At 52.1% G+C, this 22,979-nt stretch overlaps 1 protein-coding gene across 2 annotated transcripts in view; it reads right to left on the bottom strand.

Annotated features, from left to right (window-relative positions):
• adcy9a (adenylate cyclase 9a) overlaps positions 1–19,633 on the bottom strand; it is a 37,052-nt gene extending 17,419 nt beyond the window's left edge. Inside the window, exons 1-2 of one of the 2 annotated variants that reach the window (XM_066689961.1) lie at positions 16,262–19,633; positions 1,304–1,429 (exon numbers count right to left, since the gene is read on the bottom strand). In XM_066689961.1, coding sequence (XP_066546058.1) covers positions 1,304–1,429; positions 16,262–17,981 — 1,846 coding nt within the window. In that variant the 5' untranslated portion in view covers positions 17,982–19,633. The remainder of the gene's footprint in view (positions 1–1,303; positions 1,430–16,261) is intronic. The other variant, XM_066689962.1, reaches the window with a different exon arrangement.
• Positions 19,634–22,979: the final 3,346 nt, after the last annotated feature.

The raw sequence follows: 22,979 nt of genomic DNA, 5'->3' as shown, positions 1-22,979 counted from the left end.
GTTAAGATATTGAACATAAATAACGTTTTGCTCTCAATTGTCTCGTTAGAATCCCCATACGGAAGCTTTTCATCGTACTGAGGAACCAATCAGTCCTCGATGGACCAACATAGCTCTTCAACAATCGGCTACTTCCTGCAAACCCGTTGCGTGGATCAGGGCAGGAGTCAATCCACAGACTCGTCAGCAGTTTTAAGTAAAATAAAATAAAAAACGTATTCTCTCTCCCTTTTTATTTTCAGGGCCGGCGGATGTCTGAGAGAAGCAAACTCTGCACGACAGCGTCTCGCCTCGGCACGCTCTTACAGGCTGTTTATATCCCTGCCAGTGCCGAAAGATGCAAATCCGTAAGAGCACCGCACGAGGCTTGCTGCAGGAAACCGTGCCTGCAAGTGCATCAAAAACACGCACACAGAACGAGCGTGTGAGAGAGAGGCTGGGAACGTGGTACTGCATTGTGGTGCTTGCATTAAGTTATTGGTAAGCAACCATGCAGCTGGGAGTCCAGAGACAACAGCAGGGGAGGTTAGATTGCACTGCAGTGTCTTTACTGACTGCGCTACCGCAATGTACATTTTTTTTGTTCCGAGCCAATCAAACCAAATCAAACAAATTTATCCGTCTTTCTCTTGAGCACTCAGACGATCAATCCCTGACAATACGGCTCCCCCCAACTCGAGACCGTGAAAGAGGCCAGCTTCTGATCCAACCAGCACACAAGCAACAGTGGAGATGTTTTTATATGCATTACATCAGTGCTCAACGCTTTCCCGTGTATGTGGTTCCTGTCCCCACTGCCCCCTGGTATATGTGAGCTGGATCATAACACTGATGTCCGTCTCTGTCCTCAACCAGAATCCCAGTAGCAGTTTCTCTTGACCTGGCGATGCTCTTATACAGCTTTTGCTAACCTGGTTATCTTCCCACACAAGTCAATACCAGAGCACCTAAAACCCACTGAGATAACTATCAATACCAAAGACCAAGATGATACTAAAGATCTAGGAGGTCCTTTTGCACATTTCCACATTTGGAGCTTTACACTTGCATCTTTCTTTGTCGTCTTACAGTAAATAAACACATCACTCACTCACTCACTCACTCACTCACTAAGCAGGCAAGCCAGCGAGAAGGACAGCTGAGCACAGCAGGAAAAGCCTTGATTGGGGTGAGGGGGTCACGTGCCACACGGGAGAGATGGGGTGAGTGAGGGTGCTGGGGAGAAGGCCCGGGGGCAGCAGGAGGAGGAGGACTGCATTCCTACACACAGCTAAGCACCCTGGCCGAGAGGACGTGGACCTACTCCATCTACAAGCCCCCCAGTATGTTGAGTCTGCGTCAGCGAGCAGCTGCGGTGGGCGCTGAGCGGCCTCCCCCCGGCCGGGCCTCCCCTCGGACGCCGCGACTACGCTGAGAGACTGAAGGAGACCTATGTGGGGATGGATAAAATGGAAAGAGTGAGTGATGAGTGCGCAGACACAGACACGCTGCTGCAAACCCCTGCCCCTCTTCCTGCCCCTGCCTCCTCTTCTCTCCCCCTCCCCCCTCTTCTGCCTCCCCCTCCCTCCCCCTCCCCCTCTTCTCCCTTCCCCTCCCTCTTCTCCCTTCCCCTCTGCCTCTACCTGCATCTCCCTCCTCTTCTTCTCCCTACCCCTCTCCCTCCCTGCATCTCCCCCATCCCCTCTCCCTCCTCCTCTTCTCCCTTTATCTCCCCTCTCCCTCCTCTTCTTCCTTCCCCTCTCCCTCTACCTGCATCTCCCTCTCTTCCTGCCCTTCTCCTTCCTCCTCCCTCCTCCTCCTCCTCATCCTCCTCTTCTCCCTCTCCCTCTCCCTCTCCCCGCAGTCACCTGTGATGCTGAAGCAGCAGACAAACATGTCTAGATCTACACACAGATCTCGCACACATTCCTCCAGGAAGGCATCCGCACCGCAAGTCCGAAAACCAAATAAACAAACAAACCGGAACAACAGGATGCGTTTGATCTTATACTTAAAACTAAAAAAAAAAAAAAAAAAAAAACAGATCTGGGTCAGCAACGGAGCATTGGCTGGTCTGACGACAAGAACTGGGATGAACGGATAAACATGGAAATTTCCTGGAGAAAGCTGCCCGCACAAAGTCTAAATTTAACCGCCGCTGCTTCTCCCTAGAAGCTGACCATATTTAGCGTCGGCACCTTCAGGTCAGAACCCCGTGCTTGTGTTTCCCACGGGTTTAGGGACAGCTTTCTGGCAGGTTCACCGCACTGATCCGGGGCCCTGGCTGAGCAGGAGAGCCCGGAGAGGCAGGTAGCAGTATCTGAACATCTTCTCAGCGACTCATCAGCATGCGTCACCGGAGATCTCACACGGATGACATCTGGCCACCTCGGGAGGGCGAGGGACTGCCGCTGTGCAGTTCTCTCTGACGGATGTCTAGATATTTAAAAATCAGCCCGACTGAAAATAAAACGGAGGGGGAAACCAGCCTGTTATAAATAAATAACATTTCATAAATAAGCCATAAAAGCCATACGTCTGACTCCGCTGTTGGAATGTGTGCAAGACCTGCGTGATCAAAATATTAAACACATAGGGCTGCCAGGTGAGTGCTGGGTAGATACAGCTTCGATGTTGAAAAGGACTTCCCAACCGCCGTCCCCCCATCCACACCTACACCCACCACAGAGAAAGAGCCCAAGCATCCCTTCATTTTAACCCAAGCCAGAGAGAATCTGAACCCAACCAGAGAGGGGGAGAGGAGCGAGAATCCACCAACAGAACTGCGTCTCTATCCCTGCGTTTCCACACCGGACATCCTAATAAGGATTTCAATGGTCAAACGGCTGCTGTTGTCAATGATTCCTTGCATCTCTTTTTTTTTTTTTTTTTCTTCCTCTCTCTCTCTCATGCATTTTTCACAGCCCGTTTATCCGCCATCATGTCATTTAGCTCTCTGGTTTGTTTATCCCCTGCAGAGCGCGCTCAGAGAGCTGTGATTGGTCCGGGCTCCCGTCGGACGGACAAGGGGTTTATCTGAGCATCAACCGACTCGAGCGGACTCCACATCAACGGTTTCTTGACGACGATGGGAGCCGAATCCCAGCCACAACCCACGTCGCCAGGGCCTCAACCATACCATTTCCCCAATTCTATATCAGTCCTGATCTTGTGATTTAAATGGGGAGAGAGAGAAGAAAACATTTGAGATCAGGACAGAGAAGTCAGGCAGGATTTCCAGAAGAAGAACGGGGGGAAATACGAGGTTAAATCTACTGCATTAACGCCCCACAATACACTTCTGATAATAATATATTTTATTATGCATAAAGAACACTATGTATACATGTGATGCAACCTTTAGAAACTCAAAAAAAGCTAAACTATATTTGTACAAATCCTGGAGAAGTGCAATATGTAATCGCATTTTCCCTTTTAGTTTTTTCCTTTCTTCAAGACAGGACAGGAAAATCCTTGTAAAACCAGGTCAGCCAAACCTCAGATGCTACTTGCAAAACTAGCAACAATCACCGTCTAGAAAGGATACAAATTGATTTGTGTGGGTGTGCGTCTGTGTGTGTAAAAAGCTCATTCAAATTGGTCGTTAACAGGCCTGGCAAACACAGCAAATCATCCTGACCCGGAGAGTGCCACAAACACGTCTCGTAAATCACAGGGCAGCCGCCTGCCACATCCACAGAGCCGCACCGGGGGGGGGGGGGGGCGGGCGGTGAATCAATGCCAGAGAGGCCGAACGACTGCAACGCTGCCTTCCTGGCCCCAACAACCGAGAACCTGCAGCCAGGACCCACAGAATCTGCGCCTCCCCTTCCCACAATGCAGCAGCTATTGCTATGAATTCAGCAAGAAATAAGAGTGTATTTCCAGCTGTGGGAAAGTGGAAGCACAACGCCAGGCCAGGGCAGCACCGATCCTACAACCTGCTGCTTGACAGGGGCACACACACAGACACCTCCGTTCAGTCATCTACACCAGTGCATCAGGACTCTGTAGTGCTCAGGTACAGTGTGTAAACGCCTGCCAAGTACCATTAATATGTACCTGCCAGCTCTCAGCAACGTGCCCGGACAGGCCCATCCCTAACTGGGTAGCTTTCGTTTCCCCCTCGTCAGACAGACACTGTTCAAATAGAAGGAGAATAAACAGAGGGACTTCCACAGCGATTATCGGACATGACTATTCCCTCACGCTGCTGAGCAATGCGTGTAGACGTGGGCTGGATCAGGGACGCGCTGCAGGACTCCACAGGGTACAGGATGTCCAGGGGAGTCCTTGTGTAGAAACGCCATGTTTAATCTGTGGCTCAAACTATTTCTAGGTTACAGGCATTCGATCCTGAGCCAGGTCTGCGATCATCACCATACAGAACATCGTTCAGACGTACCGAAGCTTCTGAACAGGGCATGGTTGGCATGAAACCCGCTTTCTGACAAGAGCCCACTTTTGTCAATGGCTCGAGGTGTGTGGTCTCTGAGACGAGCAGAGAGCTGGGCCGGAGACAACGCACCAGACTCCGCCAGAGAGGAGGAGAAGAAATGCAACACAGCAGAAGAGCTGCAGGAGAGAGACAAGGCCTCAATCCTCACAGCAGTGAGGGAAACGAGAGAGGAGGCTTGGAGAGACGCACACTCTAGCTCACACACACAACACACACACACACACAGATCGGTGCAGATAATTATGTCACACTGGTGCGGTCTAATCGCAGGGGCTGATGGCACTCTCGGCCCGGAGGAATGCGTCTAACAGCCTTAATGAGTCCTCAAAAGGTTCAATGCTAGCTTTGTCCCAGGGAACACCGACCACACTGAAACAATCAACCCTGCTCTCCCGGGAGCGAGCGGCGCGGTGCCGCGGGAACCCTGCTCTCGAGCCTCTGATCTCGTTTTGGATTTTTTCCAGGGTTTCTGCAGGAGCTAGGGCACCTGGACCGGCCACAGGTCTACGCTGACCACAACCCTGCCGGCCCGATTTGCCTACCTGCCACCATAGGAGCTTACTGTGCAAAGCCTGTTAAATGACACCCTGAGGACCAAGGCCTCACAACGTGAATGAACCTCTGAAGAGCTGGGGTTAAAGTCGAGTTTGTCCCCGCAAGAGATCCCCACCCCGATCTCCTGGCAACGCAGCACAGTTGTGCCGAAAGCGAGACGTGCCCTTTAAACTCAGCAAGATACCCTTTATGACTTTATGTCTCTTTACAGCTTGATTGCCCCTGCCCTGCCCTGAGCCTGGGCACAGCCGGAGCTCCCCGTGGGAGATAGACGCTGACCTGGACGTTCCTGTGCGGGAGCACCGCTCTTGGCCGAGGAACCTCCCCTTGGATCCGGGCCCGTGTTTACTCTTCGCAGCTACTCCATCGCTGGAAGAATTCTCTTACATCAACACTGCAATTAGTTGATTAGGCTTCGCACATACCTGCTGCTTTCTCCAAGCTAAACAGCGCAGCACACTGCCCCGATTATCCCCTGCCTGATTGCTACTTCCGTAGAGAGAGAGAATCAGACTATGTGCCCTCAAACACTGCCCACCACAGCAGCCTGCCAGCCGCCTGGGTTTGGCTTACAGAGCAGCACAACTCTACCCTGGGGCTGCACTCAGTGTTGTGTCAGGAGTGTGGCGATACAATAGAACAGGCTTCACTGCAACCGGACCCCGGCTCTGCCCGCCCAACAAAGCTAGGGGGGCCCGGTGCCGATTAGCGGGGCAGGCAGATATCCGAGCCAGGCCGGCTGGAACAGACCCGAGGGGTCCGTGTGAAGCGGTATGGGAAGGAGTAATGCACCATGAAGTTTTTTATTTTGTTTTAATCTTCTAAAATAAAATTTCCTTCACTCTGTGCACCCTGTTGGGGTTTGGGCCGGGATTAGTTTAGTCAGGCAAAGCCTCCTCTCGCTTACCTTAAACTAGGACGAAACCAAATCAAACCAAACAAACGAGAAAAAAGTACAATAATATAGGGTATTGTTGTATAGAAATGATCCGTGAGGTTGGGACCAAGCAAAAGGAAGCGAGTGCTACAGGCTTGTTCGGCCTGATCCGGTCGCTGCCAGTTCCCCGCCGGTCGCAGAATTTACATTTTTAGATTTACATCACAGCGATGAGGGCAGATACCTCAGTCACAGACCTGACTGAACCCTGGCCGAGCTCCCCACCAGGAGGGCAGTATTGCCACACAGAGGTTGCGTTTCTCCTCTCCCCAGGCCTGCTCCTGTCCTCTGTGCTCTCAGGGCACTTCACAGAGGGTTAAGACTGATGTAGCCTTTTGGGTTTTGTTGTTTGTTGGTGTTTCTTTCCAAGCATGAGAGGAAGCTGCCGTGCTGTGGGGATCTTCCGCCCGCGAGGCTGCAACTTGCTCTGCTCAGTATTATTCTTAAATTTTACACAAACTGCTGTAGATGGCGCAGCCCTTGTGGACAAAACCAGACTTACTGGCATCTACATGGAATGAAATGAACTGGTGTCAAATATTATATTAACGGGGATGTGAAGATAAATCTCGGCCTCAGTACCTCCCCTTCTGTGCCCTAAGTTCCCCCCCTCCTCTCGGTACAAATAAAAAAACTGTTTGTTCTCATTAGATGCCACAACTGTACAGCATGTGAGATCCGAAGGAACAACAACAACAAAACTCCCCTCGGCTCCTCATTACTGATGTGTAATGGATCAACCATTTTCTTGAACAAAAATAGACAAATGATCAACCTGCAGCCCAGAACGAATCCCTTTCATTTTAAAACCAAACACACTCCAGCAGCAGACTGACACAGTGCAGGCCAGGGAGGAGGTGTCGGTGAACTGGACACTGAACCAGGAGGGCAGAGGCAGCGTTACCCACTAGGCCTTCACCCTGAAGCAACATCATAAAAACACAACCGAGAAATGTTCCATTTGAGTCACGTGATCTGAAGTCCGATGTTAATCGTGCGCAGATCAACCAGTACGCTAACACGGGTCAGGGAGGGATCTTGCTCCTGATTACCGCTTCCTCCCTCGGTCCAGTTTCACCACTGCCAGGCTATAGTCAAGGGATTTTCAAAGCAGGACCTGTTCTCTATGCACTCGCACAACATTATGAATGCAGAAGGTGGCAAAGTAACTGTACACAACAACTTCACAATGCAGATGTTCACAGGAGAGACCAGCACTTATATCAGGGAAACGCAACCAATTTTAGTAAATTTTATTTCGCTGCAGTGCTGGACACACCTTCAGTCTCCCTCATAACCTCACCCTGACCCCCGTCATTCCAACTCTTCCACTCATTCCACATTAACGCACTAATCGTACTAGAAGCTGATTCAGTTTGCCCAGAGTGCCCACAGTGGTGATAGTCAACCTGCGCAGACCCTCCGCCCTGCGGCTGCACACTTCAGTTTTTGCTTTTGCTTTAAAACACTGAGAAAATAAAAGTGCTCTACAGACTGCAGCAGAACCATCCCCCCCAAGAGGACAGAACAATGTTTCCACAGTGCCTGCCAAGCCACCTTCAAGGGCCTACAAACACTCGGCTCCGAGCGAGTATTTTAAAGGGTCCCAGAGCACAGCTGTGTTGGCCCTCGCAGCGCATTGTGGAAGCACTGCGGAGCTGCACACTCCAGCAGGGCCCAGCGGACCACTCTCGAACCATAAATCGAGCGCTTGGCAAAGTCGAAGCAGCTCAGTCTGGATCTGGAGAAAGTGGTGGGTCGAAATGACCAGAACCCGATGTAAAATGTTTCAAGAGTATTTGGAGTTTAGAGGCGCTCCCTTGTCTCTCCCTCACACACACACACTTCTCACAGCCTTGCCAGGGCTTCTTACAATGCAAGTGGACCAGATCTTGAGAAGAATCTTAACCCTCGCCATCCGCTCCATGTCTGGCAGGGGCTGCAGTTCTGTTGGCAAGCTAGAGTGGACCTCCTTCTGCATGGCCCAGTCAGACCACAAAAGTCAATAAGCGCCATCCGGACACTCTGCAGAGGCCATCTTGTGTGAATCTCGCTCACGTGGCCCAGGGCAGCTTGCCTCCTGATGGTCTGACTCTCCTGCACTAAACACAGAATGTGCCAGAGAGATCGTTGGCACAGAAACCTCACGGGTCCGATTCACTAGTCAACCAATCGAACTGGCAGTAACATGAAAGCGTGGCACACAAGCCCTAGGCCCCGGGTATTTGTGTCCCACTCTCCTCACAGACTGCACTGAGGGACGCCCAAGCCTACAACGTGTGCTACCAGACCAGAGCTGCACACCGGAGGCACCGAGGTGGCCCTGCAGTGATCCTCGCAGACACGCTCTTATTTATAAACTGCTCTTTAAGGGAGCTACATATATGTCTGCTCAACTGACGGCTTCATTTCCCAATCTTGTAAACATCCCCCTGTACACATCCCACCCCTTATTAGGCGATCACTGCCCCTGTAGTCACTTCAGTGCTGTAATCCCAGTGAATGTTTAACGGCCTGGCCTCTGGTGGGGGGGGGGGAGGGGAGACAATGAAATGAAAGAGGACAGTACCCACAGGTAGACTCGAGAATGAGGACAAAAGGCTCAAGGGTTTGCGAGTTATTACGGCCATGCAAGGCTGGGAATAGCATTCATCTAAAAATAAAAGTAATCTCTGGAGAACTGCTGAAACCACTTCCCTCAACAAACAACTGCCGCGCAGTATAACTCCCCATGAACGCAGGGTGTGGTGGAGTTGTAGGACGGCCAAGAAACCTGTACTCGAAAGTGCAGCCAGAGCTTCGCAACGCAAATACACACTTCTATCGCATTTATTTTACGTGTTTGTTTTGCAAATGGTATAAATACCTGTCCTCCGGTCAGGCCGTTAATAGCAGCGCAGGAGTCTGATCCCGGACCTGCAGGCTGCCGTCGCTCGCACTGGCAATTACAGTTAAGCGACCACAACTTGCCTCATGACCCATTGACCCAATTTCTGGTCTCATATGTCCGGTCTCATCATCGCAAAGTCCCGCATTAAAGCATATGGCTGCCATAATCCAATTAAGAGGTCAGATCCATTAGGTAACTTAGTTTAAGCCTGCATTACTTTCTATGCTACTGCCTGAATTGACACCCCTCTCAGTCTCTCTGTCGGTCTCTGTCTCTCTTTCTCTCTCTCTGTCTGTCTGCACTGGGGGGCCAACTCCAGGGTGGGCTGTGGAGTACTATTTGTGGCAGAGAGGATATTCATTATAAAACATTTGAGAGTCTGTGTGTGTGTGTGTGTGTGTGTGTGTGTGTGTTTGTGTGTGTGTGTGTTCGTGTGTGTGTGTCTGGGTTCCTCCTTCCCCCCTCCCCATGCATTTCTAGTGTGGGAAATCCTTGAGAAATTCTTGGCTATAAAATCTTGCGCTGTGAGCAGCTGGAGGGGGGCCAGGGGGCAGCGCTGGGAGTCGCAGCAGCGCATTGAGCAGCGATGGAGGCGGGGGAGAGAGAGGCTGCGCTGCCCCTGCAGGAGGGGAGCTGGGGGGCAGGAGAGGCTCTTTCTCTCGCCTTTATACCACGTCCGGGGTGCTGCAACACAATCCTCGTGGGGGGAGCATAAGTACCGTCTCTAACGTGCGCCCCCCCCCCGCCGGACAACTCAGCAGGGCCTGCTCCTCTGAACAGTTTCACCCTATCCCCCCCAGCTGCCCCTGCCGAGGGCTGGGCTGAACCGACGGGCCGGGGTGCCACCGTTTCCCAGGCACGGCTGGTTAAAGGCTCATCGTTATTTTGTTTCAACACAGCATGCAGCCCGGTGGGTTTCCGTGCAGCGCTGCCAATACATTATTCATGCAGCCATTAAAAGATGCGCCCTTCATAACGAGCTTATTATACACCCCCGGCCTGCGCGCTCACCGGGTTAGAGACGCAGTGGCCGCGGTGCGCACTCGGTTATTCACGACTTTAAACAGGGAGGAGGGAGGAGGTGGGGGGGTGGCTCCTGCTTGCTTAAATGGATCAGTTCATATCCACAGGACTTATGAAAGTACTGGTTTCACCATACACACTTTCCTGTTCACATTGCTGACCGACCTCTTCTGAGCAGGAGCAGGAGCACGAGCACGAACATGAAACTACCAGGCTGAACCAGCGACTCTCAGCTCTGTCCCACAAGACTATGGATCCTCGAACTTCAGCATGGACGCCTGTGGTCCGGCCCACACTCCAGCCCTCCCAGTTTGCATCCCACACATCCTGGTGTCTGGAGAGCTCTGGGCAAACCCATAGGCACTGGCTGACAAGTGCATTGTGTGTCAGTAGCCGGGGACGTGACAGGCACGCACACACACACACACACACACAAATAAGTTTCCTACCCTCTGCATCCACAGAGAAGAGCTGCTCTGTCAGGGGGCTGTCCCGCCTTGCGGCAGAAGAACAAAACCGCCGAGCTTTCAAAACAAATACTTTCACAACCTGCCCCCAGGAGCTATTCCTGGTTTGTTGTTTCAGTGGGTGGCTGCACAACAGTGTGTGTGTGTGTGTGTGTGTGTGTGTGTGTTAGCCAGTGGTGTACAATATGTATGGGACACGTGTGACAAACTGAATTAGGCCCGGTGACGCCTCAAGAGCATCACGCAGGCGGTCTTCAAAACTCACTTCTGAGTTTATGGCACTGTTTTGATGCGAGCACTTGCTGGGTTTAGTCAGCGTTGCCGGCACACCATCAAGAGGTTACGAATGGCTGCAATATGCGATCACACACACACTTCCTCCGGTCTTGCTCCTACTCCACACTATTCGAGTGTAATGCACTGAGACTCAACACAAGGTGGGGTCTTTTATGACACGCAAATTAACTTCCTTTTAATTCACAAGACAATCAATTCAGCCACCCTTTTGCCGATGTGTGAAAGGCAGTATGAGGCAACATTCATAGCGAGATATTCAGAACTCAGAAAAGGGCTGCGAGGCTCCCCGTTCGACACATATGCCCTTTACACTGACAGCCACCGCAGCGTGACCTCTGCTGCAGTCTCCGCTCATCCAGCGCAACCCCACGTGTATTTATTCCTACTACACATAATTGTGCGGCTGGAGTCTAGACCGTGGCGTAATTGAATCTTCGGTGATGCCGCGGTGCCTGGAAAGAGATGATAGCCGATTAAATTACATCATTAGGGAAAAAATAAAAATTCCCTCCAAGGCTATCAGCATCGAGACTGTTCCCTTTAACTCAATATTCGTTTGAGTTAAACCGGCAGACACGATGCCGGCAGACACGATCCACAGGAACATGTGCCATCTGTCATCACTGGCCATACCAACCAACCACACACCAAGACACTACGGCCTCATCCAGAGTGCAGTTCTTTAGCCCTGCGGGAATCTCTCCAGTGTTCAAATATTTGAAACAGTCTTGCCCAAGCACACACAGAAGCCACACACCTGGCACACCTCCGCACTACACGCGGTCTAATCACCGCCCTTCGTTTGTGCAGCGCTGTTTCACTGATACCCTTCGGCCAAGAGATAGGGAGAATATACATGTAACAGGTGTTTGCTTCAGTAATAATAATAATAACCCTTTGCACTTTCACACAAAGCTCTTGAAAATGTGTGGCTGAATATTGCAGGGGATGAGAAGTTATGGAATATGGAGGGAAGGTCATCGGAGAGGAACAGGAGGAAGACTTGCACCGCAGCAACGCAGGATTCTTGGAAATCTCCCACTCAAAACAAAGACTGGACCGGTTATTCTTGTGCTCAACAGCAAGAATAGGGCATGACCTCCTGTGGCAGCAATCCCATCCTCCTCTCACAGTAAATTCGACACCTTTGTAAACCTTTAAAATCGACTTTGCTCATTCTCCCCGAACACGCATACCACGTGTGAATGACGTCATAAAACACACCGTCTCGGTTCACGTGGGGTCAATTTAACATTTCAGTATACAGATAAATAAAAAAACGACTTGGTAAAAATCAAACTTGCAAGCCTCCATAACTTTTAGGTCACCGATTGTTATGACAACATTCGATTTTGCAGTTATCGCTGCAGTGTTTTGAATAAACTGCAGCTGAGTCCTGTTTGCTGCCCTCTCAGCCCTGCTACTTCACCCCCAACCTGACGTGAATATCCCATATCAGTTTCACTAAAAGCAATCTAAAAGGAAAGCAAAAAATAAAATGACACACAAACAGTCCTTATTTCACATCACACATTCTCAAGTCCAGATTAAAACAATGTAGTGACCAGCAGCAGGTTTTTAGTTTTATCAACCCTACCTAGTATTTCAACCATTTCACACTGAAAAAAGCACTTATAAATACAATAAAAAGTAGTAAATTGAGACAAAAAGTGCTGTGCCAAGGCCTGGCATTATCCTGCCCTGAGAAGATAAATCGTCTGAAGGAGCAGCCCCAGAGGTAAAGGTAAAGTTGGGAAAGGTCTCAGGTTAGCCTCGCTGGTTTGAATTACGGTCAAACCGAGCTACGGATCTCAACCGGGGGCCACCAGAGACCCTGGCGGAACAGAGGAATATTTCTTGAAATGAGTGTCCTCTGTCTGCTGCCATCACCAAAACTGTTAAGCCACAAGGGCCAGAGCGGAGAGAAAGCAGATCAGGGTACAGAAGAGAAGCAAACCTCTGCCAGCCCGTATTTACAGCTCCGTGCCGAGCGCCCTTGCCGCTGTAGGTTTACCCGCACCCGCCAACAGGGCAGATGGGCAGTGAACACGCGGTGGGAGAGGCACACCTCCCCAACTGCCAGGCTGAGACAGACACAATAAGAACGGACACAGCGGTGAGTGTGAGGTTTTCACAAAAGGCACACCTGCATTATTGTGATAAGGTGGCGGGGGGGAGAACAATCAGGGAGCTGATAGAGGTGGCAGAGTAGCCTCCGAGCATCGGATGAGGGCGTCCGTTAGACACAGTTTTCTGTCAAACAGGTTCTGTTCAAACACACCATTGTCCTCCAGCCTCTTCACAGCCCACAATGCCAGACGCAGCCCCGACCGCAGGATACACACAACCGGAATCCAAAGGTAGCAATTTTCCCTAATGACACATTATCAAATAGGAGCACAGGCGAGAGATTAACTTGTTCACACGCCGTCTCTTCCCTGCACAGAGCGGCACACACCGCACGGCACACAGCACTAAGGGGGAGGGGAGCTGACCTTGACTTTGACCAAGATTCACAGGAAGCAGGCGGCATCAAGTTGAAAAAAATAAAACACCTTTTGCGGAAGATCCCCACGTACGAAGCCCAAGTCTGTTTCTTTTCTCTCTTCCCTGCACTGCAGTCAAAGTACGCAGATTAGAGAGCAGCAGCCTGCACAATATGTCATCTAATGGTAATCCCTGGGATCAGTACGAGCAAATCGCTGGACTATTTACTGTAAGTGTAATAAGCTTATACGCCAGCTGCCAACACCGCTAAACCACTCTCCATTCCCCCGCCGTTTCCCAGTAGTATAAACCGCTCCGAGAACCCCCCCCCCCCGAGGCCAGACCCACGCCATCACTGCAGCCCATAGCCACGGACACACAATAAATAACATAAAATACCAAACAAAAACCTTCCTAGCTGGTTTTTATCCGCTCTTTCCCCCCCCCATAATGATTGTGACAGAACGGGTGTACCCTCGTTTTAAAAGCCAATCCGGCCAATGAAACGCATCGCAGGTGAATCGCTTGCCGCTCTCCTCAACTGAGTCGGGTTCAATATCATTTAATCAAATGGGATCGAGCAGGAGGACTTCATAAAGAAAGAGTGTCCCCTGGGAGCCCAATCGTGCTCCACAAGCACAACGGCTCGATGACCATTCTTCGAGAGATTGAAAACAGACAGGAGACATCAAAACCCCGGTCACCATAGTTTGTCTAATCACACATATAACAGGCACCTATGAAAATCGCCAGCTAATTAGAAAATGGGCTGGATCAATTTCATTTAATTGACAGCTTCTGTGGCCCTGCAGTCAGACTGATGAGGGGCTCTCTGTAAGCACGCTCCCTAGCAGTGCACCCCCCACAACCCCAACACCAAAGCCAGAAAGCACGAGAGATAATACAGAACCCGGCCAATATAAATTTGACCCGGAACGAGGTACAGCAGTCCGTAAACAACAAACAAGTTATTTGATGGCAAGGAGGCCCGGTTTCTCCCAAAACATACCTCCCAGTGAGGAAGACAAACACGGGGACAGTTCCTAGGCCTCCACTCAGTCAAACTGTCCCCGGTCACTCCATCAACCAAAAAACAAACACACAGGCTGGAGTCATGCCCCCCCCCACCCCCGGTCTCCTCCGCGCTGAAGCTGTGCGTGCACAAGTATGCAGCCGTCTCTCATCTCAGCGTTCACAGCAAAGGCCGCCTCACCGGAATCCGCTGAAAGCCAGGTACTTTCCAAGCCAAACGATATAAATAGATTGGTATAAACACGCGGGATGACATGAAAACAGCTGGGCTCTGGGCACCTCATGACAGACAGAGGAAGAACGGGCAAAGGTGGCAGAGAGAGAGAATGTATTTTTCACAACCTCAAAATACCAGTTAATGGACGGGCTACTGAGGCCCCAAAGACAACAGTCTCCTTCTCAGCTGTGCACAAAAGACAACCGTACAAATTTGCTCAATTCAATTTCTTCCCTAGATTGGATCTGTGTCACTCCCGTTTTAAGTTAACAGCATAAAATAAGAGACATATGCAATTTAAATCAACCTGTTAAACACGGCCGGGGAGCGCAGGCGTATAATAACACAGGCAGTCTTATCCTCCTGGTTAATTTTCCCATCTCCCTGTAAAGGCGCAACGCGGCTACATTTTAAAATACAGGCTGCGGCGGATAAAGGCATCATCACCGCCGTTCACATCCATCTGTGGCCGCTGTCATTTGCATTCAACATATCTGCACGGCATTCAGATAATAACAACGGAGATAAACAGGAATAGTCACCGGCAAAGAAAAGCAGATGAGCCTGCCAGCCCCCCCGCCTCCCCCACACCGCCTCCCCCACACCGCCTCTGACGACATGCATTCAGGCACACCGGCTCCGTCGACGTTCACAGGACTTGGCCGTTCGAGGAGATGTATGTTCCAAGTCGTCAGGCCAAGCGGCCCGAGCCCAGATGACTTCCGAGCAGAGCTTTGATACCACAACACTCGCCGATTGAGCCTGGGCGGAAACTGTTTGGATACCCGCACCCAACGCAAACCCACCATAAACACCAAACACGGGAGAGGAGAGCGCCAGGCCGGCTTTTCCTAATGACAGATCAACGCGAGGAGGGAAGAAACGCTCTGTTTTGCCAGGAGAGCCCAGCTTTCTGCTCAGGGCATCCATTCTCTGCTGTCTGGTTTGTTTCTTTTAGTTTTTACCAGAACTGTAGGCGTCCGTGTCCTAATGCATTTCAGGAATACACTCTCGGCACAGATGTCGAGGGCCTCCATTTAATCAGCACTTCTTACCGCCCTAATGAAACACGAGGCGTTGCGAGAGCGCTTTCACGGAAAAAGGTTAACAAGACATGACTGTACAATAAAATATTTACAGTATCGACCGTTAGTAACTCAATACCACGGCAAGGCCTGTGCGGCAATCCGTGAGCGTTTACCTAATGCCTCAGAGTCGGAAACTGACGCAGCCTGGGCCCTGTCTCTCCCCCGGGGCGACACGCATGAGCCGGACGATGCCACCCTAGACGACGTTACCACAAATACAGGGCGTCTCCGAGGCCCAGCATCTCCGGGACCGACACCGGGCACCGAGGCCGCCCGCGGGAACCATTGTGAGAGGAAGCGAAACGTTGGGCGAGACGGACGGGACTGCAAATGAAGTGGCGCCTCCATCTTACGCATCTTACAAGAGGTCAGGGGAGAGAGAGTTTCCAGATGGTTTAAACAAGCTCAATTCTAATACTGCTAATTTGATCAATGCCTGGACAAGCAGAAGTAAAATAAAAACAGCATAAGCGGATTCCCTGGTGGCTGAAGTGTTAAACAGAGATCAAAGAGAGGAAGAGAGAGAGTTTTAGTGGCGTGTTTAAAGACACAGGGCGGTTGGAAAAATCTTCACCCGATTTCAATCCTCCCCCATGCAGCAGCACTGCTATACTATACATCCCCGTAAACACAGAGCGGTTAAATGAAGTCAAGCTGACAGACTGGCCTAATGCAGTTCTCTGGCAATAAAATTAATCCTCTTACTGTAGCTGTGATGGGATTCAGGCGCCACACTAACAGGCAGGCCTGGTTCAAATCAACACCCGCCTGCAGTATACTTGGAGTGTATAGTACAGCCTGACGACCCACCCCCATCTGCCCCACTGTACCTTTCAGCTGGTCCGCCACCACACTCTGCCCCACGCGCTCCATCACCCGGCCATCCTCGCGCTCGTAGCGGTCGTCCAGGAAGTTGGCGGTGACCTCAGAGATGTGCACCTTGCCCGCCACCCCCAGCTGCTCCATGAGGTTGGCCAGGTTCACGTCGTTGGACCAGACGTCGAACTTGAAGCGCTTCATTCCTAGGATGCCGCAGAGGACGGTGCCCGTGTGCACGCCCACGCGCATGTTCACCATCTCCTTCTTCTCCTGGCAGAACTGCTCGATGGCCGCGATCATGCCCAGGCCCATCTCGATGCAGCAGTAGGCGTGGTCATCGCGGGGCTCGGGGCAGCCGGCCACGCAGTAGTAGCAGTCGCCCAGCGTGCTGATCTTCTCACACTCTGTGATCTCGCAGAGCCGGTCGAAGCGGCCAAATAGGTCGTTGAGGAGGCCCACCAGGGCGTGGGCGGACTTGTTGGCGCTCATCTTGGTGAAGCCCACGATGTCGGCAAACAGGATGCTGACGGGCTCCATGCGCTTCATGTTGAACGGCCGGAAGATGATCTGGCCCCGCGGGATGGAGGTCTTCTTCTTCTTGTTCTTGGGGCTGGAGGAAGTGGAGTAGCGCTTGACGGAGTTCTCACTCTCATCGTCACCCTGCTTCATCAGCTCGTCCGCCACGCGCCGGGGCATCACCGAGTGGATCATGCGCTCCTTCAGGGCCTTCTCCACCTCCAAGTCCTTCCCGTGCATGATGGCCTGGCCCACCTTGAGGAACGTGCTGCGGGAGCGCACCTCCGACATGATGAACAGGTGGATGCCGATGGCGTGGGCACACAGGTGCAGCAGGGCCTTGCCGGGCGCCAACCAGTACAGGGTGTCGGAGGCCTGGCCGTCGTGGGCCAAAGCGACACAGCCCAGAGTCTCGAACAGGATGGAGTACACCAGGCCCAGCAGCACGGACGCGTACAGCCGCAGGTGCAGGACGCTGTACAGCAGCAGCAGGACCTCCATGCACAGTGAGAAGGTTCCCACGGGAGAGATGCAGGGGGTAAGGGACCCGGAGCCGGAGCTGGCGATGGAGCTGTTGCCCAAGCCATTGTCCACGTCCTCGATGCCCAGGTCGGAGAATGCGGCGGTCTGGATCTGGGGGGCCAAGGTCAGGGCGAAAGTGACCAGGATGAGGAGCAACGACACCTGGGTGTGGAGCCGGGCGTAGAAGCGAGTGAAGGTGAACAGGAACAGCAGGGAGCAGAACACCAGGAAGCCCGCGGTGGGGACCAGGAAGGCGAGGGGGGCGCAGCGGCCGTGGTTCACCCCAAAGTAGACGCCCCAGAGCAGCCCGGCGGCGAGCAGGTAGAAGAGCACGTAGCGGAACCGGCGCTGCGCCTGGGGGAAGCACCGCTCCCGGCAGGCCTCCTCCAGGATGGGGGAGTCGAAGCCGGGGTCCCACCACTGAGCGGCAGACCTCTCGAACAGCTGGGGGACCTTCCTCTGGTTCCTGAGCCCAGACACGGCAGTCCTGCGCACCCCCGACTCCCCGGAGCTGCAGCTGGAGGAGATGCTGTATTTGCAGTGCTTGGAGCCGCCGCCGGCGCTGCTGCTGCTGCTCGCTGGGCCATGCATCTTCGGCTTGCTGTTAATTTTCACTGACACTCCGTCTCCACCAGAATCGCAAATCACCTCCGTGTGGTGCAAAAGCAGCTTCTGTCGCTGCGGTGAAGCCATGTTAGATGATAATGATAATATAATAATAATAATAAAGTTACTTTCTCCTACTTTATTCCCCCCGCTGTTGGGAGTGGAAAGGCAGTTCGGGCTGAGCTCTCGCACTGGAGGAGACAGTCCCGGGGTCTCGCACAGTTCATCACTCCTCTTGCGTCAATGCGCGCATTCCTCTCTCCTCTCCCAGCACTCGTCTCTCAGGCGCTGCTGTAGCACTGCGGTCCGGCTCGCTAATCCCCCCCCTCCCACGAAACCAAACATCCTTCTTCACATACCGCAGCGATACGAGGATTGCAAGAGGAGGGGGATCAGAAAGAAAGAAAAGAAAGCAAAGAGGGGAAATAAAAAAAGTTTAAATGCCGGTGTCACCTCTGTGCACCATTCCCCAGTCCGGGCAGGGGTCCAGATCCAGCGGCCGGGTGCGCTCCCTCCCCGCGCCGCGGCAGCCCGACAGTCGGTCCCTTCTTTGGAAAGTTTGACACCCAGAAGACAGACAGGGCATGCGACTCGCATAGTCCGCCTCCTGGGGTTTCGTTTCCCAAATTCAAGACGGTCCTTTTAATATGCAAACGTGTGTGTAACTTAAAAGGAAAAAAAAGCAACAAGTATCCAAATGCGTTATCTTGTAGCGCTACTGCGCACTGTGACACATTCGCCGCGACGTCATCGTGTTTGATCCGGTTCCCGTGCTTTGGCTCTATTAGAAGTTAGTCCAGGTGGTACTTATATAGATATATATAAAAAACTTACGGTATCCCCCTTGACCCCCCAGATCTATCCGCCTCCTGCCAGCCAGCCCCCCAAGCAGGGAACGTGTGTAAACGGTAGCTTTCAACTTGGCCGTCAGTTCCCAGTGACACAGGGAGACATTATTGCTCTATTTTAAACCACACCGACCCAGTGGACCCCCCCACCCCCGTCTCATCCAACAGGAGGGCCTGCTCCCACCGACACAGCCGCGTCCTTTCCTGAGCCGCCACTCCGGATCCCGACCGCACCGATCCCGGGTCTACAGGGGCCAGGCCGGGTGGGTGTCCGCAGGACGGCGGGGACTCGGCAGGCGGAGTTGCAGACGGAGCAGCGCGCTCCCATGTGGCATCGTCCTTCAGGAAGCGCCCCGGGAGGAGACGGCAGAGCCGGGCAGAGCCGCCCCCGGACAGATCCGCAGAGTTCAGGTCCTCCAGGAACAGAGCCGCCCCTCTCAGGAGGTCCCGCGCCCGGAAAGTTTCCCCAGAGCTCAGCTGTCCACGCAAGCCCGCCGACTGCCCCCTCTTGTGGACCGGGAGTCCCGGGGAAAGTGCCCCTCTCCGGCGGGGGGCTTTAACTCAGTGTCGCGGTGTGGATGAAGTGGATTCGGGGCAGCTCGGCTGTGCGCTCCCCGGCGCGGTTGGGCGGCGCTGCTTTCCCTCTGTGAACCCGGCTGTGTGACTGGGGTCCGGGCCGTGGGAGCACCGTGTCGTGTCTGTCCGGCGTCCCTACGCGCCTGGTCCGGGTCCTGCCTCCATCTTCTCCGCAGACAGGATACTGGAGCCGAGCGGAGCCGAGCGGAGCCGGAGCTGGAGCTGCTCGTCAGAGAGGGGCGGGGGCGCGCACGCACGGGCTGAGCAGCGGCGCGGGGGCGAGCACGCTCTCACAGAGGAGGGGTGTGGGGGGGCTTTTTAAGAAACCGCAATGCGCCCCCTGCCCCCCCCTCCGCCAGCCACAATCTACTGATATATATGTATTAATGTCTGTAATAATTGAGATTCAGCAGGGGTCCCAGAGCCACGGGCACGCGCGGCGGCTGGGGGCGCACACCTGGGTGGACAGACTGTAGTTTCTTTGTTGCGAGCAAATAATGCGGAGTGAAAAGAGATCAAACGTGCATTACAAGTTTCTTTGTCCATTATGACCCTGTCTGTACAAAGTGCAGACAGTCTCTCGCCGCCAGCACAGGAAAAGCAGCGCCAACCGCGGCGCAGTCATTCATAAAATCTCAAACACGATACACTTCTGAAGAAACGTGTAGCGACTCCTTTGACGCAATATGCACCAGCGAGAGAGCAGAGCTACTCACACACTCACACAGACACACACAGACACACACACTCACACACAGACACACACACTCACACACAGACACACACACTCACACAGACACACACACACAGACACACACACTCACACAGACACACACACTCACACACAGACACACACACTCACACAGACACACACAGACACACACACTCACACACAGACACACACACTCACACACAGACACACACACTCACACAGACACACACACACTCACACACAGACACACACACTCACACAGACACACACACTCACACACACACACAGACACACACACTCACACAGACACACACACTCACACACAGACACACACACTCACACACTCACACAGACACACACAGACACACACACTCACACACAGACACACACACTCACACAGACACACACACTCACACACACACACACACACACAGACACACACACTCACACACAGACACACACACTCACACACACTCACACACTCACACACTCACACACAGACACACACACTCACACACAGACACACACACTCACACAGACACACACACTCACACACACACACACACACAGACACACACACTCACACAGACACACACACTCACACACAGACACACACACTCACACACACTCACACACACTCACACACACACACACACACACACACAGACACACACACTCACACAGACACACACACTCACACACAGACACACACTCACACAGACACACACACTCACACACACACACACAGACACACACACACACACACACACACAGTCCCACCGGGACTAGCCTAAACTAGCATATCTGTTTGAAACCCCAGTCTATTCATTCCATGATATACCTAATTTATAACCACACTGTATATTCATTATAACATTGATCTTGTTTTTCTAAATCATTATTATTGTGTGGTGCGGTTCATAAATATATAAATACAACTAAAAGCGGTTTATATTTTTCAAATGTGGCTTTATCTGTATATAAATACAGCCTATATTGCTGGCCGTCTGCCCTTACGTTGCCTTGTCACCCTCCCTTGATAAGATATCTAAAATACATTATTGCTGCACTATCACCTGCTTATCTAAAGTGCCGATAAACATTTACAGGATTTCACTGGGATTTGCTTTTTGACTCCTGTGAGGAGGTGTCCGGCTCCCTTAAAACAAACATGCCGAGGTTTGAGGACCAAGTCAAGTTTACACCCAAGTCTGTCAAACATGTCAGACGTTTAGGTTAATATTGATTCTCACCATGTCGGTATGTGTTTTGTCTGATTGCTCACTGCTTCCACCCCATTTACTATTCCTGCTACAGGTAGGACTGCTACTGCTGACACCTAGCATCCTCACTGCTACTGCTTTTACTTTTCCAGTACTTTTATGATTTGTTTTATACTGGGAACCCCCCAAAAAAGACTGAACAGACAACCCCTTCTTTTGGAGGCTTGCTGTTTTTTAATGTGGTTTGTGAGTCTATCCTTTCCTAAAGTACTTGTGGACGAATGCCGTTAGCCCCCTGGGAATGTATACTCACCTGCACTCCCCCAAAAATATCCGGTGATGATATTTATTTTTATTAACAGGTCACAGACCAGAAGAACGACCTCGACACCCTCTGTGCTGCAACACAGAGTGAATACATAGGTGTGTGGGGTGTGCAAGGAGCCGATTATATGAGCTGCATGTCAGGAAAGGACGCAGGGCCTACAGGACACCCGCGGCACCGGTATTGTGATGAGCCGGTGAGCAAAACAACCCACCACCGAAGAGAGGCTCTGAGTGCTGCAGCGCCAGGCCGGGCCCACGGAGCAGGATCTGGCCTCTCTGTGCAGAAACCGGCCTGCCGGGAATGTAAACAACACGTCTGCGCTGTGCCGAGGCCCGGCGTGCAGAATGAGAGGCTGGGGGGAGGATGCCATCCGCCGGCACCACCGACATCTGATGCCGTGAGGATAAAGACAACAGCCGGTTTGACTCATCCAACTCATAAAGGTACTCAATGTTCCTGTTTGTTTCGAGATTTTGTAACTGTTTTCAAGAGGTTCATCAGAGCATTAAACCACATTAACTTTACCCCTTTGTGTTTTCTAGAGAGGCCCGTTTATAAGGCCTAGAAAGTTTTGTAAATGTTTGTTTTTCATTGTGTGCTGCCAGGAGTGGTCTGTTTCCTGTCATACGAGGAAAAAAAACACAACAGTGCCCTAAAAGGACTGAGTGTGAGTGTGACCCACAGAGTCCCCCGCGTCTCGCTATCATTTTCCAGCTCTGCTTGGAGGCTCCAGGGCCACCCAGAGTCTGTCATCCTCTCCGTCACACGGGAAAGACCGCATTCCCGACGCGGCTGACAGGAGGAAGCGGCTCCGATATGCTTGACAAGGGCAGGCGGCCGCACAACACAGGCGCGGAGAGACAGCTTGCCTAACAGTGACCCAAACACCAGTGGCTTTGTTTTAGTTGCAGTGGATTTATTTTTTGGTTTGTTTGATTTGATTTTGCTCCACATTAGCATGGAGTATTACAGCAATTCAGCGCGATGGCATTACAGCTCAGTGCAGGTCGTCCGTGTGGAGACGTCACCCGCTGTGCAGTGCCCCAATGCCCAGCTCAATCTGCGCCCGTCTAATGAACTGAAATGGTTGTTGTCTGATGATTATGTGGTCAAAACAAGTGTCGTACAGTATGCAAAAGCTATGCAAAATGGTTTCCAGGAGGGGGGAAGGGAAAGGGAGAGAGAGTTGCTTTTTATCTGTGTCTTTTGCATAAACACAGAGTCCCACGGCTGTAGTTTTGAGCATGTGCAGACACAGACACTTCATATACAGTACAATGTTGCTATATTAACATGGCGGGGATACAGTCGCAGTGTTTTGGTTCGTGTGTTTGTCTTTCTTGCCACGATGACAGCCCTGACACCAGAGCGCTGCAGTCATTGCCGGAGGTCTGATGA

The sequence above is a fragment of the Amia ocellicauda genome, chromosome 17, assembly GCF_036373705.1.
Source record: "Amia ocellicauda isolate fAmiCal2 chromosome 17, fAmiCal2.hap1, whole genome shotgun sequence".
NCBI classification, from domain to species: Eukaryota; Metazoa; Chordata; class Actinopteri; order Amiiformes; family Amiidae; genus Amia; species Amia ocellicauda.
The sequence above is the reverse complement of the archived record's forward strand: the minus strand, read 5'-3'. Positions and strand labels throughout refer to the sequence as shown.